The 27,868-nt window shown below is 61.6% G+C and overlaps 1 protein-coding gene across 1 annotated transcript; it reads left to right on the top strand.

Moving 5' to 3' along the window:
- On the top strand, positions 1-27,844 carry VARS2 (valyl-tRNA synthetase 2, mitochondrial). Its single transcript, XM_053967947.1, has 27 exons — positions 1-231; positions 1,453-1,534; positions 2,574-2,680; positions 3,738-3,850; positions 4,706-4,772; positions 5,840-5,937; positions 6,045-6,126; positions 6,942-7,061; positions 8,305-8,416; positions 8,850-8,938; positions 9,807-9,897; positions 11,287-11,414; positions 13,620-13,723; positions 14,169-14,250; positions 15,103-15,179; positions 15,545-15,759; positions 16,659-16,729; positions 18,349-18,474; positions 20,417-20,521; positions 21,414-21,482; positions 21,604-21,682; positions 22,484-22,614; positions 23,489-23,641; positions 25,685-25,885; positions 26,586-26,700; positions 27,249-27,421; positions 27,690-27,844. Exons 1-27 carry the CDS (start codon positions 1-3, stop codon positions 27,795-27,797), a joined length of 3,129 nt encoding a protein of 1,042 aa, XP_053823922.1. The 3' UTR covers positions 27,798-27,844.
- The last annotated feature ends 24 nt before the right edge of the window (positions 27,845-27,868 follow it).

Consider the following 27,868-nt stretch of genomic DNA (forward strand, 5'->3'; position numbering starts at 1 on the left):
ATGGCGGCGCCCTCCCTCAGCCGCGCCGCCCTCGGCGCCCCCCGGGTTTTGGGGGGTCCCGGGGGTCCCCGGGCCCGGCCCCGGGCCTGCAGCAGCGGGGGGACCCCGGCGGGGACCCCCGGGACCCCGGCCTGGGACGGCGCCGAGCTCGCGCGGCTGCGCGGCCGCGAGCAGCGGGAGAGGCGGCAGCGGCTGAGGAGGGAGCGCGGCCGGGACGGGGCGGCGGGGAAGGTGGGGGGGACTGGGAGGGACTGGGAGGGACTGGGAGGGACTGGGGGGGACTGGGAGGGACTGGGGGGGACTGGGATGGACTGGGGGGGACTGGGAGGGGATTTGGGGATACTGGGAGGGACTGGGGGGCACTGGGAGGGATTGGGAGGGGACTGGGAGGGACTGGGGGGGACTGGGGGGACTGGGAATGGACTGGGAGGGACGGGGAATGGACTGGGGGGGACTGGGAGGGGATTTGGGGATACTGGGAGGGACTGGGGGGCACTGGGAGGGATTGGGAGGGGACTGGGAGGGACTGGGGGGGACTGGGGGGACTGGGAATGGACTGGGAATGGACTGGGAGGGACGGGGAATGGACTGGGAGGGACTGGGAATGGACTGGGGGGCACTGGGAGGGAACTGGGAGGGACTGGGAGGGGATTGGGGAGCACTGGGATGGACTGGAAATGGACTGGGAGGGACTGGGATGGACTGGGAGAGACTGGGGGGGACTGGGATGGACTGGGGGGGACTGGGAGGGACTGGGAGAGACTGGGAGAAGGACTGGGGGGAACTGGGGAGACTGGGGGGGACTGGGAAGGACTGGGGGGCACTGGGAGGGACTGGGAGAGAGACTGGGAGAGGGACTGGGAGAGCCTGGTAGAGATTGGGAGGGGGACTGGGAGGGACTGGGAGAGACTGGGAGAGGGGCTGGGGGGCACTGGGAGGGACTGGGAGAGACTGGGGGGCACTGGGAGAGACTGGGGGGGACTGGGAGGGACTGGGGGTACTGGGAGAGGGGCTGGGGGGACTGGGAGGGACTGGGGGGACTGGGATGAACTGGGGGACACTGGGGACAATTGGGAGAGGAGTTGAGAGGGGCTGGGAGGCACTGGGGACACTGGGAGGAACTGGGGGACACTGGGAGGAACTGGGGACACTGGGAGAGGGACTGGGGGGAACTGGGAGGCACTGGGGACACTGGCACTGGTTTGTACTGGTGCGAGTTGGTCTGGACTGGTGCTCCGTGCTGGTCCATAGTGGCTTATACTGGTTCATGCTGGTTTATACTGGTCCATACTGGTCCATACTGGTCTATATTGGTTTATGCTCATCTGTACTGGTCTGTATTGGTCCATACTGGTTTATACTGGTCCATACTGGTCTATATTGGTTTTTGCTCATCCATACTGGTCTGTGTTGGTCCATACTGGTTTATACTGGTCCGTACTGGTCCCGCAGGAGCCGCAGGCCCTCCCCAAGGGCTGGAGCCCCAAGGACGAGGTGGAATATCGGCACCCGCTGGGGCCCGGCGGCAAAAAGGGTACGGGGGCGTTTTTGGGGGGGATTTGCGTGGATTTTGGGTGGATTTGGGGGGAATTTGGGTGGATTTTGGCGGGAATTGTGTGGATTTGGGGGGATTTTGGGTGGATTTTGTTGAATTTGGGTGGATTTTAGGGGGAATCGTGGGGATCTGGGGTGGATTTTGGAGGACTTTGGGTGGATTTGGGGGGATTTTGGGGGAACTGTGGGGATTTTGGGGGTTTTGGGGTGGATTTTGGAGGATTTTGGGTGGATTTCGGTGGATTTTGGGGGGAATCGTGGGGATTTTGGTGGATTTTGGGTGGATTTTGTTGAATTCGGGTGGATTTTGAGGGATTTGGGGTGGATTTTGTTGAATTCGGGTGGATTTCGGGGGTAATTGTGGGGATTTTTGGGTGGATTTTGTTGAATTCGGGTGGATTTTGGGGGGAATTGTGGGGATTTTGGGGGATTTCGGGTGCATTTTGTTGAATTTGGGTGGATTTTGGGGGTAATTGTGGGGATTTTTGGGAGGATGTTGTTGAATTTGGGTGGATTTTGGGGTGGATTTGGGAGGATTTTGGGTGGATTTTGTTGAATTTGGGTGGATTTTGGGGGTAATTGTGGGGATTTTTGGGTGGATTTTGCTGAATTCGGGTGGATTTTGGGGGGAATTGTGGGGATTTGGGGTGGATTTTGGGGGATTTTGGGTGGATTTTGTTGGATTTGGATGGATTTTGGGGAGAATCATGGGGATTTTGGGTGGATTTTGTTGGATTTGGATGGATTTTGGGGGGAATCGTGGGGATTTTGGGTGGATTGTGGGGTTTTGGGGTGGATTTTGGGAGGATTTTGTTGAATTCAGGTGGATTTTGGGGTGGATTTGGGGGGATTTTGGGTGGATTTTGTTGAATTCAGGTGAATTTTGGGGGGGATTTCGGGGGATTTTGCTGAATTCGGGTGGATTTTGGGGGCAATCGTGGGGATTTTGGGGCTCAGGGGTGTCCCCAAGGGGGGGTGCTGGCCCTGCCACCCCCCCCAGGTGACATTTGGGGACGCAGCCACGGCCGTGCCGCTGCCCCCCCGCTACAGCCCCCGCTACGTCGAGGCCGCCTGGTACCAGTGGTGGGAGAGGGGAGGGGTCTTCAGCCCCACCCCCCCCGAGCAGGTGAGGGGGGTCACACCTGGGGGGGGGCCCAAAAATCACCTGGGGGGCCCAAAAATCACCTGGGGGGCCTAAAAATACCTGGGGGGGGGCCAAAAATGACCTGGAGGAGCCAAAAGTCACCTGGGGGGGCAAAAATTACCTGGGGGGGGTCCCAAAAATCATCTGGGGGCACCCAAAAATTACCTGGAGGGACCCAAAAATTACCTGGGGGGGCAAAAATTACCTGGGGGGGGTCCCAAAAATCACCTGGGGGGCCCAAAAAATACCTGGGGGGTCCCAAAAATCATCTGGGGGGGCCCAAAAATCATCTGGGGGCACCCAAAAATCACCTGGAGGGGCCCAAAAAATCACCTGGGGGGGTAAAAAACACCTGGGGGCCCCCAAAATCACCTGGGGGGGCAAAAATTACCTGGGGAGGGGTGAAAAGCACCTGGGGGGGTCCCAAAAAATACCTGGGAGTCCCAAAAAATACCTGGAGGGGCCCAAAAAATCACCTGGGGGGGGCAAAAATTACCTGGGGGGTCCCAAAAATACCTGGGGGGGCCCAAAAGTCACCTGGGAGAGGCCCAAAATTCTCCTGGGGGGGTAAAAATCAGCTGGGGGGGTCCCAAAAATTACCTGGGGGGGTAAAAAACACCTGGGAAAGGTAAAAAAAAACTTGGGGGGGTCAAAAGTCCCAAAAGAAACCCCAAAAGTCACCTGGAGAGTTTAAGACGCACCTGGGGAACCCCAAAATCATTTGGGGGGGGTCAGAACTCACCTGGGGAGCCCCAGAACCACCTGGGGGGGGTCAGAACTCACCTGGGGAACCCCAAAATCACCTGGGGGGGTCAAAGATCACCTGGGGGGGGTCAGAACTCACCTGGGGAACCCCAAAACCACCTCGGGAGGGGTCAGAACTCACCTGGGGAACCCCAAAATCACCTGGGGGGGGGTCCAGCTTCACCTGGGGGGGTTCAGGTTTACCTGGGGGGGGTCCAGCCCCACCTGGGGGGGGTTAAATTTACCTGGGGGGGGGTCCAGCCCCCCCCCCCCAAGCCCCGCTGTCCCCCCGCAGGCCCCGGGGGGGGCCCCGGTGCTGAGCCTGGTGCTGCCCCCCCCCAACGTCACCGGGTCCCTGCACCTGGGCCACGCCCTGACCGTGACCCTGCAGGACGTGCTGGTCCGATGGTCAGCGGGGGGGGGGGTCTGGGGGGGCTTCAGGGGGGTCTGGGGGGTTTGAGTGGGGTTTGGGTGGGTTTTGGGGGGCTTCAGGGGTCTGGGGGGGCTTCAGGGGGGTTTGAGTGGGGTTTGGGTGGGGTTTGGGGGGGCTTCAGGGGGTCTGGGGGGGCTTCAGGGGGTCTGGGGGGGTTTGAGTGGGGTTTGGGGGGGCTTCAAGGGGGTTTGGGGGGGGTTTGGGGGGTTTGAGTGGGGTCGGGGGGGTTTGAGTGGGGTCTGGGGGGGCTTCAGGGGGTCTGGGGGGGTTTGAGTGGGTTTTGGGGGGCTTCAGGGGGGTTTGGGGGGGCTTGAGTGGATTGGGGGGTTGGGAGGGTTTTGGGGGGCTTCAGGGGGGGGGGTCTAGGGGGGTTTGAGTGGGGTTTGGGGGGGCTTCAGGGGGATTTGGGGGGGTTGAGTGGGGTTTGGGGGTTTGAGTGGAATTTGAGTGGGGTTTGGGGGGGCTTGAGGGGGATTTTGGGGGGGTTTGAGTGGTGCTTGGGCGGATTTTGGGGGGCTTGAGTGGGATTTGGGGGGTTGTTTTGGGGATTTTCGTGAGGTTTTGGGGTTTTTTGGTGGGTTTTTTTTGCGGTTTTGGGACAATTTTGGGGATGTTTTGGCCACCTTTTGGGGATATTTTAGGATTGTTTTGCGGGGCGGGGGGTTGGGGTTATTTTGGGATGATTTTAGAGATGTTTCGGGAATATTTTGGGGTTTTTCTTTTTGGTGGTTTTGGAAATACTTTTGGGACGTTTTGGGGAGTTTTTTTGGGGTTGTTTTGAGAGTATTTGGGGGATGTTTGGGGTTATTTTGGGGCCTTTTTGGGCGCAGGCGGAGGATGCAGGGCTGGAGCGTCCTGTGGGTGCCGGGCACCGACCACGCTGGCATTGCCACCCAGGTGTGTCCCCAAACGTCCCCAAATGTCCCCAAATGTCCCCAAATCCCCTTCCCAACCCTCCCACGCTGGCATTGCCACCCAGGTGTGTCCCCAAACGTCCCCAAATGTCCCCAAATGTCCCCAAATGTCCCCAAATCCCCTTCCCAACCCTCCCACGCTGGCATTGCCACCCGGGTGTGTCCCCAAATGTCCCCAGTGCTCCCAAATCCTCCTGAAATGTCCCCAAATCTGCTTGCCCTGTCCCCAGGGATGTTCCCAATGTGTCCCTGATGTCCCCAAAGTGTCCCCAACGTGTCCCCGATGTCCCCAACGTGTCCCCAACGTCCCCAGGCCATCGTGGAGTGCTGGCTCTGGCAGCAGTGGGGGCTGTCCCCGATGTCCCCAGGGCTGTCCCCAATGTCCCCAACGCGTCCCCAATGTGTCCCCGATGTCCCCAACGTGTCCCCAATGTCCCAAACATGTCCCCAATGTCCCCAACATGTCCCCAACGTCCCCAGGCCATCGCGGAGCGCTGGCTCTGGCAGCAGCGGGGGCTGTCCCCGATGTCCCCAGGGCTGTCCCCAATGTCCCCAACGTGTCCCCAATGTCCCCAACATGTCCCCAACGTCCCCAGGCCATCGCGGAGCGCTGGCTCTGGCAGCAGCGGGGGCTGAACCCAATGTCCCCAACGTGTCCCCGATGTCCCCAGGGATGTCCCCAATGTCCCAAACATGTCCCCAGTGTGTCCCCAACGTGTCCCCAGTGTCCCCAGGGATGTCCCCAATGTCCCCAGGGCTGTCCCCAATGTCCCAAACATGTCCCCAGTGTGTCCCCAGTGTCCCCAGGGATGTCCCCAATGTCCCCAGGGCTGTCCCCAATGTCCCAAACATGTCCCCAGTGTGTCCCCAACGTGTCCCCAGTGTCCCCAGGGATGTCCCCAATGTCCCCAGGGCTGTCCCCAATGTCCCAAACATGTCCCCAGTGTGTCCCCAACGTGTCCCCAGGGATGTCCCCAATGTCCCCAGGGCTGTCCCCAATGTCCCAAACATGTCCCCACTGTGTCCCCAACGTGTCCCCAACGTCCCCAGGCCATCGTGGAGCGCTGGCTCTGGCAGCAGCGGGGGCTGCGCCGGCAGGACCTGGGCCGGGCCGAGTTCCTGCGCGAGGTTTGGCGCTGGAAGGAGCGGTGAGGGGACACCGGGGACACCGGGGACACCCTGGGGACACCCCGGGGACACCCCCGGGGACCCTCGGGGGGGTGGCCCCGCGGTGTCACCGCCCTGTCCCCTCCAGGCACGGTGACGAGATCCTGCAGCAGCTGCGGGCGCTCGGGGCCTCGCTGGACTGGAGCCGCTGCGCCTTCACCATGGACCCCGTGCGTGTCCCCAAACGTCCCCAAATGTCCCCAAGGGTCACTGAGCTGTCCCCGGGTGTCCCCAAGGGTCACTGAGCTGTCCCCAAGGGTCACTGAGCTGTCCCCGGGTGTCCCCAAGGGTCACTGAGCTGTCCCCAAACGTCCCCAAGGGTCACTGAACTGTCCCCAGGCGTCCCCAAATGTCCCCAAGGGTCACTGAGCTGTCCCCGGGTGTCCCCAAGGGTCCCCAAATGTCCCCAAGGGTCACTGAACTGTCCCCAAATGTCCCCAAGGGTCACTGAGCTGTTCCCCAGTGTCCCCAAGGGTCCCCAAATGTCCTCAAGGGTCACTGAGCTGTCCCCAAAGTGTCTCCATGTTCCCATTGTCCCCAAAGTGTCCCCAAAGTGTCCCCGTTGTTCCCATATCCCTAAGTGTCCCCATGTCCCCAAAGTGTCCCCATGTCCCCAAAGTGTCCTCATGTCCCCAAACTGTCCCCACATCCTCGTGTCCCCAAACTGTCCCCAAACTGTCCCCAAACTGTCCCCATGTCCCCAAACTGTCCCCACATCCTCGTGTCCCCAAACTGTCCCCAAACTGTCCCCATGTCCCCAAACTGTCCCCACATCCTCATGTCCCCAAAGTGTCCCCATGTCCCCAAACTGTCCCCATGTCCCCAAAGTGTCCCCATGTCCCCAAACTGTCCCCATGTCCCCAAAGTGTCCCCATGTCTCCACATCCCCACGTCCCCAAAGTGTCCCCACATCCCCAAAGTGTCCCCATTGTCCCCGTGTCCCCAGAGTGTCCTCATTGTCCCCATGTCCCCAAACTGTCCCCAGGCCTTCTCGCGGGCGGTGACCGAGGCCTTCGTGCGCCTCTCCGGGGCGGGGCTGATCCGGCGGGACGAGCGCGTCGTCACCTGGAGCTGCGCCCTGCGCTCGGCGCTGGCCGACGTCGAGGTGTCCCCGACGTCCCCAATGTCCCCAGGGGTCACCAGGGGTGTCCCCAGGGGTGTCCCCAAGGGTTCTGACCCACCCTGGCCGACGTCGAGGTGTCCCCGACGTCCCCAATGTCCTCAGGGGTGTCCCCAAGGGTTCTGACCCACCCGGGCCGACGTCGAGGTGTCCCCAAGGTGTCCCCAAGGGCTCTGACCCACCCTGGCCGACATTGAGGTGTCCCCAACGTCCCCAGGGGTCCCCAATGTCCCCAGGGGTCACTGGGGGTGTCCCCAGGGGTGTCCCCAAGGGTTCTGACCCACCCTGGCCAATGTCGAGGTGTCCCCGACGTCCCCAATGTCCCCAAGGGTGTCACCAGGGGTGTCCCCAAGGGCTCTGACCCACCCTGGCTGATGTCGAGGTGTCCCCAATGTCCCCAAGGGTCCCTAAGGTGTCCCCAAGGTGTCCCCAAGGGTTCTGACCCACCCTGGCCGATGTCGAGGTGTCCCCGACGTCCCCAATGTCCCCAAGGGTCACCGGGGGTGTCCCCAAGGTGTCCCCAAGGGCTCTGACCCACCCTGGCCAACGTCGAGGTGTCCCCAGTGTTCCAAACGTCCCCAAGGGGTCCCCAATGTCCCCAGGGGTCACTGGGGGTGTCCCCAGGGGTGTCCCCAGGGGTGTCCCCAAGGGTTCTGACCCACCCTGGCCGATGTCGAGGTGTCCCCGACGTCCCCAAGGGTCACCGGGGGTGTCCCCAAGGGCTCTGACCCACCCTGGCCAACATCGAGGTGTCCCCAATGTCCCCAAGGGTCACCGGGGGTGTCCCCAAGGTGTCCCCAAGGGTTCTGACCCACCCTGACCAACATCGAGGTGTCCCCAATGTCCCCAGGGGTGTCCCCAAGGGTTCTGACCCACCCTGGCCGACGTCAAGGTGTCCCCGGCGTCCCCAAGGGGTCCCCAATGTCCCTAGGGGTGTCCCCAAGGGTCCCCAGGAGTGTCCCCAAGGGCTCTGACCCACCCTGGCCGACGTCGAGGTGTCCCCAATGTCCTCAGGGGTCCCCAATGTCACCAGGGGTGTCCCCAAGGTGTCCCCAAGGGTTCTGACCCACCCTGGTCAACATCAACGTGTCCCCAATGTCCCCAGGGGTCCCCAAGGTGTCCCCAAGGTGTCCCCAGGGGCTCTGACCCGCCTTGGCTGACACCAAGGTGTCCCCAGGTGTCCCCAAGGTGTCCCCAGGGGCTCTGACCCGCCCTGCCCCCCCCCCAGGTGGAGCCCCGTGTCCTGACGGGCCCCACGGCGCTGAGTGTCCCCAACTGTCCCCACCCCGTCACCTTCGGCGTCCTCGTCACCTTCGCCTACCCCGTGGAGGGGGACGACGGTGGGTGGCACCGGGGGTGGCACTGGGGACATCGAGGGTGGCACTGGGGACAGCTGGGGTGGCATTGGGGACATTGAGGGTGGCACTGGGGACATTGAGGGTGGCACTGAGGACATCAAGGGTGGCATTGGGGACATGCAGGTGGCACTGGGGACATCGAGGGTGGCACTGGGGTGGGGGTTTCAGGGCTCCTGTCCTTGGGTGTCCCCTGCATGTCCGCTGGGTGTCACCTGAGTGTCACCTGCTGTCCCCTGCTGTCACCTGAGTGTCCCCTGCTGTCACCTGAGTGCCATCTGGGTGTCCCCTGCTGTCACCTGAGTGCCACCTGGGTGTCCCCTGGGTGTCCCTGATGTCCCCCGGGTGTCACCTGAGTGTCTCCTGGGTGTCACCTGAGTGCCACCTGGGTGTCCCCTGATGTCCCCGGTGTCCCCAGGGCTGGAGGTGCCCGTGGCCACCACTCGCCCTGAGACGCTCTTCGGGGACGTGGCCGTGGCCGTGCACCCGCAGGACCCGCGCTACCTGGTGAGGGGCCGCACCTGGGGGCAGGGACTCACCTGGGGGGGCGGGGTCTCACCTGGGGGGGCGGGGACTCACCTGGGGGGGCGGGGTCTCACCTGGATGGGTGTGGCTCACCTGGAGGGGCTGACCTGGAGGGGTGTGACCTCACCTGGAGGGGCAGGGTCTCACCTGGATGGGTGTGGTATCACCTGGAGGGGCTCACCTGGAGGGGTGTGACCTCACCTGGAGGGGAAGGGACTCACCTGGATGGGCGTGGGCTCACCTGGAGGGGCTCACCTGGATGGGTGGGGTCTCACCTGGATGGGTGTGGGCTCACCTGGAGGGGCTCACCTGGATGGGTGTGGGCTCACCTGGATGGGCGTGGTCTCACCTGGAGGGGCTCACCTGGATGGGTGTGGGCTCACCTGGATGGGCGTGGGCTCACCTGGAGGGGCTCACCTGGATGGGTGGGGTCTCACCTGGGGGGACAGAACCCCACCTGACCTCACCTGGAGGGGCGGGGCCTTGGGGACCCCATAATTTATGGGGGTTGTGGGCGTGGCTTATGGGTGTGGGAGGGGTCTGGCTTCCCATTGGCTGTCCGGATTTAGCCCCTCCCTTTTTTTGTGCATCCATATAAGGGTAAAGGGGTGGGGCTCATGGTAAAGGGGTGGAGCTTCATTGCTGGGGGTGGAACTTTGCTGCCTTAAATGGCTCTGAGGGCGTGGCCAATGGCTGGGCGTGGCCATCCCACCACCAAACTGATTGGTCTGAGATGGCTCCACCCACAAATGGGCGGGGCATACGAGGAGGCTCTTAAAGGGCCAGCACGTGTTGGGCGTGATCGGGGCGTGGCTCGGGGGCGTGTCCCGGCCTGACCACGCCCCCTCAGCACCTGCAGGGCCGCCAGGTGCGGCACCCGTTCAGCGGGGCCCTGCTGCCCGTGGTGAGCGACCCCAGCGTGCAGCCCCAGCTGGGCACCGGTGAGGCACTGGGACGGACTGGGAGAGACTGGGAGAGACTGGGAGGGGACTGGGAGAGACTGGGAGGGGACTGGGAGAGACTGGGAGCGACTGGGAGGGGACTGGGAACACTGGGAGAGACTGGGAGGGGACTGGGAACACTGGGAGAGACTGGGAGTGACTGGGAGGGGACTGGGAGAGACTGGGAGGGGACTGGGAACACTGGGAGAGACTGGGAGGGGACTGGGAACACTGGGAGAGGACTGGGAGGGGACTGGGAGAGACTGGGAGAGACTGGGAGGGGACTGGGAACACTGGGAGAGACTGGGAGGGGACTGGGAACACTGGGAGAGACTGGGAGGGGACTGGGAGAGACTGGGAGGGGACTGGGACGGGACTGGGAACACTGGGAGGGGACTGGGAGAGACTGGGAGGGGACTGGGAGCGACTGGGATGGAGTGGGAGGGGACTGGGACGGACTGGGAGAGACTGGGAGGGGACTGGGAGTGACTGGGACGGACTGGGAGTGACTGGGAGGGGACTGGGAGCGACTGGGATGGAGTGGGAGGGGACTGGGAACACTGGGAGAGACTGGGAGGGGACTGGGAGAGACTGGGAGGGGACTGGGAGGGGACTGGGAACACTGGGAGGGGACTGGGAGAGACTGGGAGGGGACTGAGACGGACTGGGAGTGACTGGGAGGGGACTGGGAGAGACTGGGAGGGGACTGGGAGAGACTGGGAGTGACTGGGAGTGACTGGGAGGGGACTGGGAACACTGGGAGCGACTGGGAACAACTGGGAGGGGACTGGGAGAGACTGGGACGGACTGGGAACAACTGGGAGCGACTGGGAACAACTGGGAGGGGACTGGGAGGGAGCACTGGGACCAGTCTGGGACTGGAAGGGAAAAAAGGAGTGACACTGGGTGACAGTAGGTGACCCAGGTGTCACACAGGTGACCCAGGTGACCCTGTCCCTGTGCCCAGGTGCGGTGAAGGTGACCCCCGGGCACAGCCCCCAGGGCCTGTGGGTGACAGTAGGTGACAGTAGGTGACAGTAGGTGACCCAGGTGTGACCCAGGTGTAACCTAGGTGACACAGGTATGACCCAGGTGTGACCCAGGTGTGACCCAGGTGTGTCCCTGTGCCCAGGTGCGGTGAAGGTGACCCCTGGGCACAGCCCCCAGGACCTGTGGGTGACACAGGTGTGACAGTGGGTGACAGTAGGTGACCCAGGTGTGACCCAGGTGTAACCCAGGTGGCACAGGTGTGACCCAGGTGTGTCCCTGTGCCCAGGTGCGGTGAAGGTGACCCCCGGGCACAGCCCCCAGGACCTGTGGGTGACAGTAGGTGACAGTAGGTGACCCAGGTGTGACCCAGGTGTGACCCAGGTGTGTCCCTGTGCCCAGGTGCGGTGAAGGTGACCCCCGGGCACAGCCCCCAGGACCTGGCGCTGGCCCGGGCCCACGGGCTGCCGCTGCTCTCGGTCATCGGCGACGACGGCACCTTGTGTCCCCCGGGCGGGGGGTGGCTGCAGGTGCGGCACGCGGGGTCCCCAAAGTGTCCCCGGAGTGTCCCCAAAACATCCCTAAAGTGTCCCCAAACTGTCCCCAAAGCATCCCTAAAGTGTCCCCAAAGTGTCCCCAGAGTGTCCCTAAAGTGTCCCCAAAGTGTCCCCAAAGTGTCCCTAAAGTGTCCCTAAACTGTCCCCAAAGTGTCCCCAAACTATTCCTAAAGCGTCCCCAAACTGTCCCCAAAACATCCCTAAAGTGTCCCCAGAGTGTCCCCAAAGTGTCCCCAGAGTGTCCCCGGAGTGTCCCCAAAACATCCCTAAAGTGTCCCCAGAGTGTCCCTGGAGTGTCCCTAAAGTGTCCCCAAAGTGTCCCCAAAACATCCCTAAAGTGTCCCCAAAGTGTCCCCAAAACATCCCTAAAGTGTCCCCAGAGTGTCCCTGGAGTGTCCCTAAAGTGTCCCCAAAGTGTCCCCAAAACATCCCTAAAGTGTCCACAAACTGTCCCCAAAACATCCCTAAAGTGTCCCCAGAGTGTCCCTAAAGTGTCCCCAAAGTGTCCCTGAACTGTCCCCAAAGTGTCCCCAGAGTGTCCCCGGAGTGTCCCCAAAACATCCCTAAAGTGTCCCCAGAGTGTCCCCAAACTATTCCTAAAACGTCCCCAAACTGTCCCCAAAACATCCCTAAAGTGTCCCCAGAGTGTCCCCGGAGTGTCCCTAAAGTGTCCCCAAAGTGTCCCTGAACTGTCCCCAAAGTGTCCCCAGAGTGTCCCCGGAGTGTCCCCAAAACATCCCTAAAGTGTCCCCAGAGTGTCCCCAAAGTGTCCCCAGAGTGTCCCCAAACTATTCCTAAAGCGTCCCCAAACTGTCCCCAAAACATCCCTAAAGTGTCCCCAGAGTGTCCCCGGAGTGTCCCTAAAGTGTCTCCAAAGTGTTCCTGAACTGTCCCTGAACTGTCCCCAAAGTGTCCCCAGAGTGTCCCCTGAGTGTCCCCAAAACATCCCTAAAGTGTCCCCGGAGTGTCCCCAAAGTGTCCCCAGAGTGTGCCTGAACTGTCCCCAAACAGTCCCCAAAGTGTCCCCAAAAATGGCCCCAAACTGGGACCAAACTGGTTCTGCAGTGTCCCCAGACCTGGCCCCATTGTCCCCAGCCCAGTCTTTCAATGTCCCCAATGTCCCCAACCCCCTCATTGTCCCTTCATTGTCCCCAATGTCCCCAATCCCCCAACCCCCTCAATGTCCCCAATCCCCCCAGCCCCCCCATTGTCCCCAATGTCCCAAATCCCCCAATCCCCTCGTTGTCCCGTCATTGTCCCCAGTGTCCCCAACCCCCTCTATGTCCCCAATGTCCCAAATCCCCTCAATGTCCCCAATCCCCCCAACTCCCCCTCTGTCCCCCCATTGTCCCCTCACTGTCCCCTGTGTCCCCAATCCCCTCATTGTCCCCAATCCCTTCACTGTCCCCAATGTCCCCAATCCCCCAACCCCCTCAATGTCCCCAACCCCCCAGCCCCCCCATTGTCCCCTCATTGTCGCCTCACTGTCCCCTGTGTCCCCAGCCCCCCAATGTCCCCAATGTCCCCTCACTGTCCCCTGTGTCCCCAACCCCCCAATGACCCCAATGTCCCCTCACTGTCCCTGTGTCCCCAACCCCCCAGCCCCCCCATTGTCCCCTCACTGTCCCCTGTGTCCCCAACCCCCCATTGTCCCCTCACTGTCCCCTCACTGTCCCCTGTGTCCCCAGCCCCCCAATGTCCCCACTGTCCCCTCACTGTCCCAATCCCCCCAGCCCCCCCATTGTCCCCTCATTGTCCCCTCACTGTCCCCTGTGTCCCCAATCCCCTCGTTGTCCCCAATCCCCTCATTGTCCCCAATGTCCCCAATCCCCCAACCCCCTCAATGTCCCCAATCCCCCCAGCTCCCCCATTGTCCCCTCACTGCCCCCTCACTGTCCCCTGTGTCCCCAGCCCCCCAATGTCCCCAATGTCCCCTCACTGTCCCCTGTGTCCCCAATCCCCTCGTTGTCCCCAATCCCCTCATTGTCCCCAATGTCCCCAATCCCCCAACCCCCTCAATGTCCCCAATCCCCCCAGCTCCCCCATTGTCCCCTCATTGTCCCCTCACTGTCCCCTGTGTCCCCAGCCCCCCAATGTCCCCAATGTCCCCTCACTGTCCCCTGTGTCCCCAGCCCCCCAATGTCCCCAATGTCCCCTCACTGTCCCCTGTGTCCCCAGGGCGTGCCCCGTTTCGAGGCCCGTGCCCGCGTGGTGGCCGCGCTGGCCCAGCGGGGGCTGCTCCGGGGGGTGCAGGACCACGCCATGACGCTGCCGCTCTGCAGGTGCGCCCGCGCGTCCCCAGGTGTCCCCTCATGTCCTCAGGTGTCCCCAGGTGTCCCAGTGTCCCCTCAGGTGTCGCCTCGTGTCCCCTGGGTTCCTTCAGCTGTCCCCGAGTGTCCCCTCAGGTGTCCCCAGTGTCCCCTCAGGTGTCCCCAGGTGTCCCCGGCTCCCCTCAGGTGTCCCCGGGTCCCCTCAGGTGTCCCCGAGTGTCCCCTCAGCTGTCCCCAGGTGTCCCTGGGTTCCCTCAGGTGTCCCCAAGTGTCCCCTCACGTGTCCCCAGGTGTCCCCTCATGTCCCCAGGTGTCCCTTCAGCTGTCCCCGGGTCCTCTCAGCTGTCCCCACGGGTCCCCTCAGGTGTCCCCAGGTGTCCCTGGGTCCCCTCAGGTGTCCCCAGGTGTCCCCAGGTGTCCCAGGTGTCCCCTCAGGTGTCCCCTCATGTCCCCGCAGCCGCTCCGGGGACGTCGTCGAGTTCCTGCTGAAGCGGCAGTGGTTCCTCAGCTGCGGGGACATGGCCCGGGGGGCGCTGCAGGTGAGCTGGGGGCACCTGGGGGTACCTGGGCACACCTGGGATGCACCTGGGGGCACCAGGGATACACCTGGGGGCGCCTGGGATACACCTGGGGTCATCTGGGCACACCTGGAGACACCTGGGGGCACCTGGGATACACCTGGGGGCACCTGGGCACACCTGGAGACACCTGGGGGCATCTGGGCACACCTGGAGACACCTGGGATACACCTGGGGGCACCTGGGATACACCTGGGGGCACCTGGGCACACCTGAGATACACCTGGGCACACCTGGGATACACCTGGTGGCACCTGGGATACACCTAGGCACAACTGGGATACACCTGCGCACACCTGGGCACACCTGGGGGCACCTGGGATACACCTGGGGGCACCTGGGCACACCTGGGATACACCTGGGGGTGCCTGGGATATACCTGGTGGCACCTGGGCACACCTGGGATACACCTGGGGGTGCCTGGGATACACCTGGGCGCACCTGGGATACACCTGGGCACACCTGGGATACACCTGGGGGTGCCTGGGATACACCTGGGCACACCTGAGATACACCTGGGCACACCTGGGGGCACCTGGGATACACCTGGTGGCACCTGGGATACACCTGGGGGTGCCTGGGATACACCTGGTGGCACCTGGGCACACCTGGGATACACCTGGGGGCACCTGCGCACACCTGGCAGGGTCACACACACCTGGGGACACTCGGGGGGGGTCACACACACCTGAGGAGTCACCTGGGCACCCAGCAGGCGACACTTCGGGGGGGGGAACTGGGGACATTTGGGGGGCGTGTCCCACCCACGTGGGCGTGTCCCACCTGAGGGGGGTCACCTGTCACCTGTCGCAGGCGGTGACGTCGGGGAGGCTCCGCCTGGTGCCCAAATTCCACGAGAAAAACTGGAAAACCTGGATGGAGAATGCGGGGTGAGGGGGAGGGGCCAGGTGGGGGTGGGGCCAGGTGTTGGGGTGGGGTCTCGGGCAGGGGGCGGGTCTCAGGTGTTCTGGGCGTGTCCCAGGTGTTGTGGCTGGGGTCTCATCCGCTTTGGGCGTGTCCCAGGTGTGGTGGGTGGGCTCTCATCCGCTCTGGGCGTGTCCCAGGTGTGGTGGGCGGGCTCTCATCCGCTCTGGGCGTGTCCCAGGTGTGGTGGGTGGGCTCCCAAGTGCTCTGGGCGTGTCCCAGGTGTGGTGGGCGGGGTCCCAGCCGCTCTGGGCGTGTCCCAGGTGTGGCGGGTGGGGCCTCAGGTGCTCTGGGCGTGTCCCCCAACCCCCCCAAATCCCCTCCCCCGCAGGGACTGGTGCCTCTCCCGCCAGCTCTGGTGGGGCCACCAGGTGCCGGCATACCAGGTGAGGGGCGGTGCCCAAGGTGGCCACCAAGACCCCCGGGGTGGCCACCGGGGGGGTCCCCAGGAGGGGCCCTGGTTCGTGGGGCGCAGCGAGGCCGAGGCGCGGGCGGCGGCCGCGGGGGCCCTGGGCTGCCCCCCCGAGGAGCTGCACCTGCAGCAAGGTGAGACGGGTCCCAAATTTGGGGGAAATTCTGATTTTTTGGGGTTTTTTTTGGGGTTAAAATGGGTTTTTTTTGGGTTAAAACGGGGTATTTGCACCTGTGCCAAGGAGCTGCACCTGCAGCAAGGTGAGACGGGTGGGGTGGGACCCGAAATTGGGGGGAATTCTGATTTTTTGGGGTTTTTTTGGGGTTAAAATGGAGGTTTTTTTGGGTTAAAACGGGGTATTTCCTCCCGTCCCAAGGAGCTGCACCTGCAGCAAGGTGAGACAGGTGGGGTGGGACCCGAAATTGGGGGGAATTCTGGTTTTTTTGGGGGTTTTTGGGGTTAAAATGGAGGTTTTTTGGGTTAAAATGGGGTATTTGTACCTGTGCCAAAGAGCTGCACCTGCAGCAAGGTGAGACAGGTGGGGTGGGACCCAAAATTGGGGGGGATTCTGATTTTTTGGGGGTTTTTTTGGGTTAAAACGGGGGTTTTTTGGGTTAAAACGGGGTATTTGCACCTGTGCCAAGGAGCTGCACCTGCAGCAAGGTGAGAGGGGCGGGGTGGGACCCGAAATTGGGGGGAATTCTGGTTTTTTTGGGGGTTTTTTTGGGTTAAAATGGGGTTAAAACAGGGTATTCGTTCCTCCCCTGAGCAGTTGCACCTGCAGCGAGGTGAGAGGGGTCCCAAAATTGGGGTGAATTCTGATTTTTGGGGTTTTTTTGGGGGTTATTTTTGGGTTTAAATGTGAAATTCACTCCCCTGAGCAGCCGCACCTGCAGCAAGGTGAGACAGGTGGGGTGGGACCCAAATTTGGGGGGGAATTCTGATTTTTCGGGGTTTTTTTTGGGGTTATTTTTGGGGGTTTTGGGGCCCCTTGGTGACGTTTGGTGACGTTTGGTGCCACCCCTGTCCCCAGACCCCGATGTTTTGGACACCTGGTTCTCCTCCGCCCTCTTCCCCTTCGCCGCCCTGGGCTGGCCCGAGCAGGTGAGGCCCCGATGTCCCCAAGTGTCCCCAAAGTGTCCCCAAGTGTCCCCTGTGTCCTCAGTGTCCCTCAGTGTCCTCCGTGTCCCCAATGTCCCCAAGTGTCCCCTCAGTGTCCCCTCAACGTCCCCAAATGTTCCTGGGAGGTTCCCAGGCTGGGGATGCCACCCCTGTGTCCCCTCAGTGTCCCCTCTGTGTCCCCAAGTGTCCCCAAGTGTCCCTCAATGTCCCCTGTGTCCCCTCAGTGTCCCCTCCGTGTCCCCAAGTGTCCCCAATGTCCCCTCAATGTCCTCTCCCCCAAGTGTCCTCAGTGTCCCCTCAATGTCCCCAAATGTTCCTGGGAGGTTCCCAGGCCAGGGATGCCACCCCTGTGTCCCGTCAGTGTCCCCTCTGTGTCCCCAGGTGTCCCCTGTGTCCCCAAATGTCCCCTGTGTCCCCAGAGCCCTGAGCTGAGCCGTGATGTCCCCAAGTGTCCCTCAGTGTCCCCTCAGTGTCCCCAAGTGTCCCCTGTGTCCCCTGTGTCCCCTGTGTCCCTCAATGTCCCTCAATGTCCCCAAATGTCCCCTCAGTGTCCCCAAATGTCCCCAAGTGTCCCCAAATGTCCCCAAGTGTCCCCAAATGTCCCCTGTGTCCCCAGAGCCCTGACCTGAGCCGTGGTGTCCCCAAGTGTCCCCAAGTGTCCCCAATGTCCTTCAAGTGTCCCCAAATGTCCCCAAGTGTCCCTCAGTGTCCCCAAATGTCCCCAAGTGTCCCTCAGTGTCCCCTCAGTGTCCCCAAGTGTCCCCAAGTGTCCCCAAGTGTCCCTCAGTGTCCCCAAGTGTCCCCTGTGTCCCCAGAGCCCTGACCTGAGCCGTGGTGTCCCCAAATGTCCCCAAGTGTCCCTCAGTGTCCCCAAGTGTCCCCAAATGTCCCCAAGTGTCCCTCAGTGTCCCCAAATGTCCCCAAGTGTCCCTCAGTGTCCCCAAGTGTCCCCAAATGTCCCCAAGTGTCCCTCAGTGTCCCCAAATGTCCCCAAGTGTCCCTCAGTGTCCCCTCAGTGTCCCCAAGTGTCCCCAAATGTCCCCAAGTGTCCCTCAGTGTCCCCAAGTGTCCCCAAATGTCCCCAAGTGTCCCTCAGTGTCCCCTCAGTGTCCCCAAATGTCCCCAAGTGTCCCTCAGTGTCCCCTCAGTGTCCCCAAGTGTCCCCAAGTGTCCCCAAGTGTCCCTCAGTGTCCCCAAGTGTCCCCTGTGTCCCCAGAGCCCTGACCTGAGCCGTGGTGTCCCCAAATGTCCCCAAGTGTCCCTCAGTGTCCCCAAGTGTCCCCAAGTGTCCCTTGTGTCCCCTGTGTCCCTCAGTGTCCCCAAGTGTCCCCTGTGTCCCCAGAGCCCTGAGCTGAGCTGTGATGTCCCCAAGTGTCCCTCAGTGTCCCCTCAATGTCCCCAAGTGTCCCCTCAGTGTCCCCTCAGTGTCCCCAACTGTCCCCTGTGTCCCCAGAGCCCTGACCTGAGCTGTGATGTCCCCTCAATGTCCCCAAATGTCCCCAAGTGTCCCCAAGTGTCCCCTGTGTCCCCAGAGCCCTGACCTGAGCCGTGATGTCCCCAAATGTCCCCTCAGTGTCCCCAAATGTCCCCTGTGTCCCCAGAGCCCTGACCTGAGCCGTTTCTACCCCACGTCGCTGCTGGTGACGGGCAGTGACCTCCTGTTCTTCTGGGTGGCCCGGATGGCCATGCTGGGCCAGCAGCTGACGGGACAGCTGCCCTTCGAGCAGGTCACCCCAGGGTCCCCAAATGTCCCCAAGTGTCCCCGAGTGTCCCCAACTGTCCCCAAGGGTTCCAAAGTCCCCCAATTCCCAGGGGTTTGGTCGAGTTTTGGGGTTTCTCGTTGTGTTCTCGGTGTCCCCAAGGGCTCCATGGATGTCCCCGAGGGTCCCCGAGTGTCCCCAGGGGTCCCCAAATGTCCCCAACTGTCCCCAAGGGTCCCTGAGGGTCCCCAACTGTCCCCAAGGGGTCCCCAGGGGTCCCCAGATGTCCCCGAGAGTTCCAAAATCCCCCCATTCCCAGGGGTTTGGCCGAGTTTTGGGGTTTCTCGTTGTGTTCTCAGTGTCCCCAAGGTCTCCATGGATGTCCCCAAGTGTCCCCAAGGGTCCCCAAGTGTCCCCAAGAGTCCCCAAATGTCCCTGAGGGTCCCTGAGTGTCCCCAACTGTCCCCAAGGCTCCCAAAATCCCCCAATTCCCAGGGGTTTGGTCGAGTTTTGGGGTTTCTCGTTGTGTTCTCGGTGTCCCCAAGGGCTCCATGGATGTCCCCAAGGGTCCCCGAGTGTCCCTAACTGTCCCCAAGTGTCCCCAACTGTCCCCAAGTGTCCCTGAGGGTCCCCAACTGTCCCCAAGGGGTCCCCAGGGGTCCCCAGATGTCCCCGAGAGTCCCAAAATCCCCCCATTCCCAGGGGTTTGGCTGAGTTTTGGGGTTTCTCATTGTGTTCTTGGTGTCCCCAACTGTCCCCAAGGGCTCCATGGATGTCCCTGAGGGTCCCCAACTGTCCCCAAGTGTCCCCGAGTGTCCCCAACTGTCCCCAAGGGTCCTTGGGAGTCCCCAACTGTCCCCAAGGGTCCCAAAATCCCCCAATTCCCAGGGGTTTGGCCGATTTTTGGGGTTTCTCGTTGTGTTCTCGGTGTCCCCAAGGTCTCCATGGATGTCCCCAAGTGTCCCCAAGGGTCCCCAAATGTCCCCAAGTGTCCCCGAGTGTCCCCAACTGTCCCCAAGGGTCCCTGGGGGTCCCCAACTGTCCCCAAGGGTCCCAAAGTCCCCCAATTCCCAGGGGTTTGGCCGATTTTTGGGGTTTCTCGTTGTGTTCTCGGTGTCCCCAAGGTCTCCATGGATGTCCCCAAGAGTCCCCGAGGGTCCCCAACTGTCCCCAAGGGGTCCCCGAGTGTCCCCAACTGTCCCCAATTGTCCCCGAGTGTCCCCAACTGTCCCCAAGTGTCCCCGAGTGTCCCCAACTGTCCCCAAGGGGTCCCCGAGTGTCCCCAACTGTCCCCAAGGGGTCCCCAGGGGTCCCCAGATGTCCCCAAGGCTCCCAAAATCCCCCAAATCCCAGGGGTTTGGGGGTTTCTCGTTGTGTTCTTGGTGTCCCCAACTGTCCCCAAGGGTCCCCAAATGTCCCGAGGGGTCCCCAAATGTCCCCAAGGGTCCCTGAGGGCCCCCAAATGTCCCTGAGGGTCCCCAACTGTCCCCAAGGGTCCCCGAGAGTCCCCAAATGTCCCTGAGAGTCCCAAAATCCCCCAATTCCCTGGGGTTTTGGGGTTTCTCATTGTGTTCTTGGTGTCCCCAAGTGTCCCCAGGTGTCCCCTGGGTTCTCTTTTCCCCTTTCCCGGTGCCTGATCCTTTCTTGGGGTGTCCCCTGTCCCCATTTTGGTGTCCCTGATCCCAATTTTGGGGTTCCCAATGCCATTTTTGGCATCCCCAATCCCATTTTTGGGGTCCCCGATCCCATTTTTGGTGTCCCTGATCCCATTTTTGGGGTCCCAATCCCATTTTTGGGGTCCCCATCCCCATTTTTGGGGTCCCAAATCCCATTTTTGGGGTCCCCAATCCCATTTTTGCTGTCCCCGTCCCCATTTTTGGGGTCCCCAATCCCATTTTTGCTGTCCCCATCCCCATTTTTGGGGTCCCCGATCCCATTTTTGGGGTCCCATGTCCCCCGTCCCCCCCAGGTGCTGCTGCACTCGCTGGTCCGGGACCCCCAGGGTCGCAAAATGAGCAAATCCCTGGGGAACGTCATCGACCCCCGCGACGTCATCGGGGGAGCCACGCTCCAGGTACCCCAAAACCGGCCCCAAAAAAACCCTGAAACCCCAAAAACCCAGATCCTGAAACCCCAAAAACCCAGAACCTGAAATCCCAAAAATCCCCAGACCCAAAAACCCCCAAAAAAAACCAAAAATCCCCAGATCCTGAAACGTCAAAAAACCCAGACCCGGAAATCCCAAAAACCCAGATCCTGAAACCACAAAAACCCAGATCCTGAAACCACAAAAACCCAGATCCTGAAATCCCAAAAATCCCCAGACCCAAAAGCCCCAAAAAACCCAAAAATCCCCAGACGCTGAAACCCCAAAAAAAACTCCAGATCCTGAAACCCCAAAAACCCAGACCCAAAAACCCCAAAATCCCTGGGCCTGTGGCAGATTTGGCCTGGTTTTGGGGTAATTTTGGGGTGGTTTTGGGATAATTTGGGGGGTTTCGGGTAATTTTGGGGTGATTCTGGGCTGATTTTTGGGTGATTTTGGGCTGGTTTTGGGGTGAATTTGGGGCTTTTGGGGTGGTTTTGGGGTAATTTTGGGGTATTTTTTTTGGGTGTTTTTTGGGTGATTTTGGGGTAATTTTGGAGCAGTTTTTGGGGTGGTTTTTGTGTGATTTTGGAGCGGTTTTTGGGGTAGTTTTTGGGTTGGATTTTGGGGTGGTTTCGGGTGATTTTGGGGTAATTTTGGAGCGGTTTTTGGGGTGTTTTTTGTGTGATTTTGGAGTGGTTTTTGGGGTAGTTTTTGGGTTGGATTTTGGGGTGGTTTCGGGTGATTTTGGGGTAATTTTGGAGCGGTTTTTGGGGTGTTTTTTGTGTGATTTTGGAGTGGTTTTTGGGGTAGTTTTTGGGTTGGATTTTGGGGTGTTTTCAGGTGGTTTTGGGGTAACTTTGGGGTTTTGCTCCCCCAGGAGCTGCAGGAGAAGCTCCGGACCCGAACCCTGGACCCGCAGGAGCTGCGGGCGGCCCAGGAGGGGCAGGTGGGACCCCCAAAAACCACCCAGAGACCCCCAAAACTGACCCAGGACCCCCCGAAATTCCCCCCAAAAATCCCCCCTGAGCCCCCCAAAATCCCCCCTGAGCCCCCCAAATCCCCCCCAGAGGCGGCAGTTCCCGCAGGGGATCCCCGAGTGCGGCGCCGACGCCCTGAGGCTGGCCCTGAGCACCCACAACGCCCACGGTGAGACCCCCGCCCCAAAATCCCCCTGGGACCCCCCCCAAAATCCCCCTGAACCCCATAGGGACCCCAAAATCCCCCTGGGACCCCCCCCTAAATCCCCCCAAACCCCATAGGGACCCCAAAATCCCCCTGGGACCCCCCCCAAATCCTCCTGGGACCCCCAAATCACCCCCAAGTCTCCCTGGGATCCCACCTGGCCCTGAGCACCCACAACGCCCACGGTGAGACCCCCGCCCCAAAATCCCCCTGGGACCCCCCCCCAAAATCCCTCTGGGACCCTCCCCCAATCCCCAGGGACCCCAAATCCCCCTGGGACCCCCCCCCCCCTAAATCCCCCTGAACCACATAGAGACCCCCCCCAAAATCCCCCTGGGACCCTCCCCCAAATCCCCAGGGACCCCTAAATCCCCCTGGGACCCCCCCAAATCCCCCCGGGACCCTCCCCCAAATCCCCAGGGACCCCTAAATCCCCCTGGGACCCCCCCCAAATCACCCCTAAATCCAACATGGGACCCCCAAATCCCCCTGGGACCCCCCCCCCTAAATCCCCCTGAACCACATAGAGACCCCCCCCCCAAAAATCCCCCTGGGACCCCCCCCCCAAATCCTCCTGGGACCCTCCCCCAAATCCCCAGGGACCCCTAAATCCCCCTGGGACACCCCCCAAATCCCCAGGGACCCCAAATCCCCCTGGGACCCCTCCAGGGTGGGCACTGGGAGCACTGGGAGGGGTCTGGGGGGGCCCGGGGGGTTATTGGGGGGGGTCCTGGTGCCCCCCCTGACCCCAACCCCCCCCCCCAGGCCCCGAAATCCGCCTGGGCGTGGCCTCGGTGCTGACCCAGCGCCGCTTCTGCAACAAAGTCTGGAACGCGGTGGGCTTCGTGCTGAGGGCCCTGGAGGGGGAGAGGGACCCCCCAAAGCCCCCCGAGGAGGTACCCGAGACCCCACAAACACCCCAAAAACCCCAGGGGCCCAAAAACGCCTCTGGAACCCCAAAAACTGCCCCCAAGGAGGTACCGGAGACCCCAAAAACAGCCCAAAAATGTTCCTGGAACCCCAAAAACACCCCTGGAACCCCAAAAACATCCCCCAAGGAGGTACCGGAGACCCCAGAAGCACCCCAGAAACCCCAGGGGCCCAAAAACACCCCAAAACCCCCCCGAGGAGGTACCGGAGACCCCAAAAACACCCCAAAAACCCCAGGGGCCCAAAAACGCCCCTGGAACCCCAAAAACATCCCCCAAGGAGGTACCGGAGACCCCAAAAACAGCCCAAAAATGTTCCTGGAACCCCAAAAACACCCCTGGAACCCCAAAAACATCCCCCAAGGAGGTACCGGAGACCCCAGAAGCACCCCAGAAACACCCCTGGAACCCCAAAAACTCCCTCGAGGAGGTACCAGAGACCCCAAAAACACCCCAAAAATATCCCAGGGGCCCAAAAACACCCCTGGAACCCCAAAAACTCCCCCTGAAAGCCCCCAGGGACCCCCAGATTCCTCCATGCCCCCAATCCCAGGTGGTCCCTGGATCAGGGGTCAGTCCCAGCCCCCTCCCCAATCCCAGATCCCCCCAATTTTGGTTTTTTGCCCCCAAATTCCCATTTCCCCCCCCCTTTCCAGGTGGTCCCGGTGGCCCCCCTGGACCGCTGGCTGCTGGCCCAGCTCTGAGCCCCCTCCCCAATCCCAGATCCCCCCAAATTCCCATTTCCCCCCCGATCCCAGGTGGTCCCGGTGGCTCCCCAATCCCAGATCCCCCCAATTTTGGTTTTTTTCCCCCAAATTCCCGTTTTTCCCCCCCTTTCCAGGTGGTCCCGGTGGCCCCTCTGGACCGCTGGCTGCTGGCCCGCCTGGCCGCGGCGGTGGCCGAGTGTGGCCGCAGGCTGGGGGCCCTGGAGGTGCAGGGGGCCGTGGCCGCCGTGCAGAGCTTCTGGCTGCGCTGCCTCTGCGACGTCTACCTGGTAGGGCACCCCGAAAAAATGGGCACCCCAAAATATGGGAACCCCGAAAAAATGGGAATCCTGAAAATGGGAACCCCAAAAAAATGGGAACCCAAAAAAATGGGAACCCCGAAAATGGGCGCCGAAAAAATGGGAACCCCAAAAAAATGGGAACCCAAAAAAATGGGAACCCAAAATATGGGAAACCCCAAAAAATGGGAACCCAAAAAAATGGGAACCCAAAATATGGGAAACCCCAAAAAATGGGAACCCAAAAAAATGGGAACCCCGAAAATGGGCGCCGAAAAAATGGGAACCCCAAAAAAATGGGAACCCAAAAAAATGGGAACCCAAAATATGGGAAACCCCAAAAAATGGGAACCCAAAAAAATGGGAACCCAAAATATGGGAACCCCGAAAATGGGCACCGAAAAAATGGGAACCCCAAAAAAATGGGAACCCAAAATATGGGAACCCAAAAAAATGGGAACTCAAAAAAATGGGAACCCAAAAAAATGGGAACCCAAAATATGGGAACCCCGAAAGAACGGGTACCCCAAAAATGGGAACCCCAAAAATGGGAATCCCGAAAATGGGAATCCCAAAAAAATGGGCACCCCGAAAATGGGAACCACAGAAATGGGCACCCCGAAAAAATTGGAACCCCCAAAAAATGGGAACCCAAAATATGGGAACCCCGAAAAAATGGGAATCCTGAAAATGGGAACCCCAAAAAAATGGGAACCAAAAAAATGGGAAGACCGAAAATGGGCACCAAAAAAAGTGGGAATCCCAAAAAATGGGAACCCAAAATATGGGAAACCCCAAAAAATGGGAACCCAAAAAAATGGGAATCCCAAAAAGGGCACCCCGAAAATGGGAACCCCAAAAATGGGCACCCCAAAAATGGGAATCCCAAAAAAACGGGCACCCCGAAAATGGGCACCCCGAAAATGGGAATCCCAAAAAAACGGGAACCCCGAAAATGGGTGCACATTTTGGTGTTTCTCCCCCCAAACCCCCCTCCCTGTCCCCATTTTGGGATTTCTGTCCCCGTTTTGTGGTTCCTGTCCCCATTTTGGGGTTGCTGTCCCCGTTTTGGGATTTCTGTCCCCATTTTGGGGTTCCTGTCCCCATTTTGGGGTCCCTGTCCCCGTTCTGGGGTTCCTGCCCCCAGACCCCGCTCCCTGTCCCCATTTTGGGGTTCCTGTCCCGATTTTGGGGTTCCTGTCCCCATTTCGGGGTTCCTGCCCCCATTTCGGGGCTGCTGTCCCCATTTTGGGATTCCTATCCCAATTTTGGGGTTCCTGTCCCCATTTCGGGGTTTCTCCCCCCAAACCCCACTCCCTGTCCCCGTTTTGGGCTCCCTCTCCCCATTTCGGGGTCCCTGTCCCCGTTCCGGGGTTCCTGCCCCCAGACCCCGCTCCCTGTCCCCATTTCGGGGTCCCTGTCCCCATTTCGGGGTCCCTCTCCCCGTTTTGGGGTCCCTCTCCCCGTTTTGGGGTCCCTGCCCCCAGACCCCGCTCCCTGTCCCCATTTTGGGGTCCCTGTCCCCATTTCGGGGTCCCTCTCCCCGTTTCAGGGTCCCTCTCCCCGTTTTGGGGTCCCTGTCCCCATTTCGGGGTCCCTGTCCCCGTTTTGGGGTCCCTGTCCCTGTTCCTGCCCCCAGACCCTGCTCCCTGTCCCCATTTCGGGGTCCCTGTCCCCATTTCGGGGTCCCTCTCCCCGTTTTGGGGTCCCTGTCCCTGTTCCTGCCCCCAGACCCTGCTCCCTGTCCCCATTTCGGGGTCCCTGTCCCCATTTCGGGGTCCCTGTCCCCGTTTCGGGGTCCCTCTCCCCGTTTCGGGGTCCCTGTCCCCATTTCGGGGTCCCTGTCCCCGTTTCGGGGTCCCTGTCCCCGTTTTGGGGTCCCTGCCCCCAGCCCCCGCTGCCTGTCCCCATTTCGGGGTCCCTGTCCCCATTTCGGGGTCCCTCTCCCCATTTCGGGGTCCCTGTCCCCATTTCGGGGTCCCTGTCCCCGTTTCGGGGTCCCTGCCCCCAGCCCCCGCTCCCTGTCCCCCCCAGGAGGTGGCCAAGGCCTCGCTGCGCTCGCCGGAGCTGCGGGCCGGCGCCGTGGCCACGCTGGCGGCCGCGGCCGAGCTGGGGCTGCGCCTCCTGGCCCCCTTCGCCCCCTTCGTGGCCGAGGAGCTCTGGCAGCGCCTGCCCCGCGCCCCCCCCGCGCCCCCCACCCTCTGCAGGGCCCCCTTCCCCGACCCCCTGCGACTGGTGAGGCTGGGGGGGGATTTGGGGGGCATTTGGGGGGGATTTGGGGGGTCCCTGGGTGGGTTTGGGCTTCCTGGGGGGGTCCTTGGGGGGGTTTGGGGCTCCTGGGGGGGGTTCTTGGGTGGATTTTGGGGTCCTTGGGCAGTTTTTGGGGTCCTTGGGTGGTTTCTGGGGGGGTCTTGGGTGGTCTTTGGTGTTTCTGGGGTGTTTTGGGTGGGTTTTGGGGTCCTTGGGTGGTTTTTGGGGCTCCTGGGGGGTCCTTGGGCGTTTTTTGGGGTCCTTGAGTGGTTTTGGGGGTCCTTGGGTGGTTCCCGGGGGGGTTTGGGTGGTTTTTGGGGTCCTTGAGTGGTTTTTGGGGTTCCAGGGGGGTTTTGAGTGGTTTTTTGGGCTCCCGGGGGGTTTTGGGTGGTCTTTGGTGTTTCTGGGGGGGTTTGGGGGCTCCCAGGGGGGGTTTGGGTGGTTTTTGGGGTCCTTGGGTGGTTTTTGGGGTTCCTGGGGGTGTTTTGGGTGGTTTTTGGGGTACCCGGGGGGTTTGGGTGGTCTTTGGTGTTTCTGGGTGGTTTTGGGGGTTCCTGGGGGGTTTTGGGTGGTTTGGGGGATCATTGGGTGGTTTTTGGGCTGTTTTTTGGGGTTCCCAGGGGGGTTTTGGGCTGTTTTTTGGGGTTCCCGGGGGTCTCAGCCCCCCCCGTGTCCCCCCGCCCAGGCTCACTGGCGCAGCCCCGAGCTGGAGGCGCAGGTGGCCGCCATGCTGGAGCTGGTCCGGGCCGTGCGGGGGCTGCGCGAGACCCTCCGGCTCGGGGGGGCCGCTCGCCCCCCAGGTGAGCCCCGGGGGGGGGAGGGGGGACGGGACCGCGGCTCCCAGCATGCCCCAGGGCGGCCGAGGGGGTGGGGGAGGACTACAAATCCCAGCATGCCTTGGGGGGAGGGAGCCAAGATGGCTGATTGGAATGGACTACAAATCCCAGCATGCCTTGGGGGGAGCCAAGATGGCCGATTAGAAATGGACTACAAATCCCGGCATGCCTTAGGGAGAGCCAAGATGGCCAATTTGGAATGGACTACAAGTCCCAGCATGCCTTGGGGTGCTAGCGGGAACTACAAATCCCAGCGTGCTTTGGGAACGCCAAGGTGACCAATCAGGCCTCGACTTGAAATCCCAGCATGCTTTGGGGGAGCCAATATGGCCGATTAGAAATGGACTGCAGGTCCCAGCGTGCTTTGGGAACGCCAAGGTGACCAATCAGGCATCGACTCCAAGTCCCAGCGTGCTTTGGGGGGACGGCCGTATCCCAGCATGCCCCTCCCTGCCCCAAGATGGCGCCCCCCACGGTGGCGGCCATGTTGTGGGCCTGGTTTCCCCTTGCAGTGCTGGTGCAGTGCCCGGAGCCGGCTCGTGATTGGCTGGAGCCGCTCGGCCCCGCCTTCCGGACGCTCTCAGGGGCGGGGCCCGTGCAGTTCCTCCCCCCGGGGGCGGAGCCGGGGCCGGGCTGGGCGGGGGCTCCCGCGGCTTCCGGAACCTTCGTGCACCTGCGGATCCAGGTGAGGGCGGATCCGGGTGGGGGCGGGGCCGGGTGGGGGCGGGGCCGGCTGAGGGGGATAATTTGGGGTTCCCAGGGGGGATTTTGGGGGTCCCGGCCCCCCCTCAGTGACACTTTGGGGTCCCCAAACGGCGCCGGCGCCGCCTCGGGGGGGCCCCCCCGCCGGGTTCGTTAATCAGCGCGGTTAATTAGGCCGGGGAGGGGGGGGGGGGCGGGGCGGCCTCGTTAGCGCTGCCCTGATTACTCATTAACCCCTCCCCCCCCACCAGAGCCCGTCTGGAGCAGAGCCTGGAGGGGCTGGAGACCCCCGGGACCCCCCCCGGGACCCCCCCCGGGACCCCCAGCTCCGGGGAGGGGCGGGGTTTATGAATAAATAAATTAATGCTAATTTATGAATTAAATAAAGTGAGTTAAATGAAATTAAGTGGTCTGGGTTTGTCCAATAAAA

The sequence above is a fragment of the Vidua chalybeata genome, chromosome 31, assembly GCF_026979565.1.
Source record: "Vidua chalybeata isolate OUT-0048 chromosome 31, bVidCha1 merged haplotype, whole genome shotgun sequence".
Lineage (NCBI taxonomy): Eukaryota > Metazoa > Chordata > Aves > Passeriformes > Viduidae > Vidua > Vidua chalybeata.

Coding starts and splice junctions, on each gene's coding strand:
- VARS2 (XM_053967947.1), top strand. CDS start 1: ATGGCGGCGCCCTCCCTCAGCCGCGCCGCCCTCGGCGCCCCCCGGGTT. Junction 8,417..8,849: donor CCCCGTGGAGGGGGACGACG/GTGGGTGGCACC, acceptor CGGTGTCCCCAG/GGCTGGAGGTGCCCGTGGCC. Junction 15,180..15,544: donor ACCTGGATGGAGAATGCGGG/GTGAGGGGGAGG, acceptor CCTCCCCCGCAG/GGACTGGTGCCTCTCCCGCC.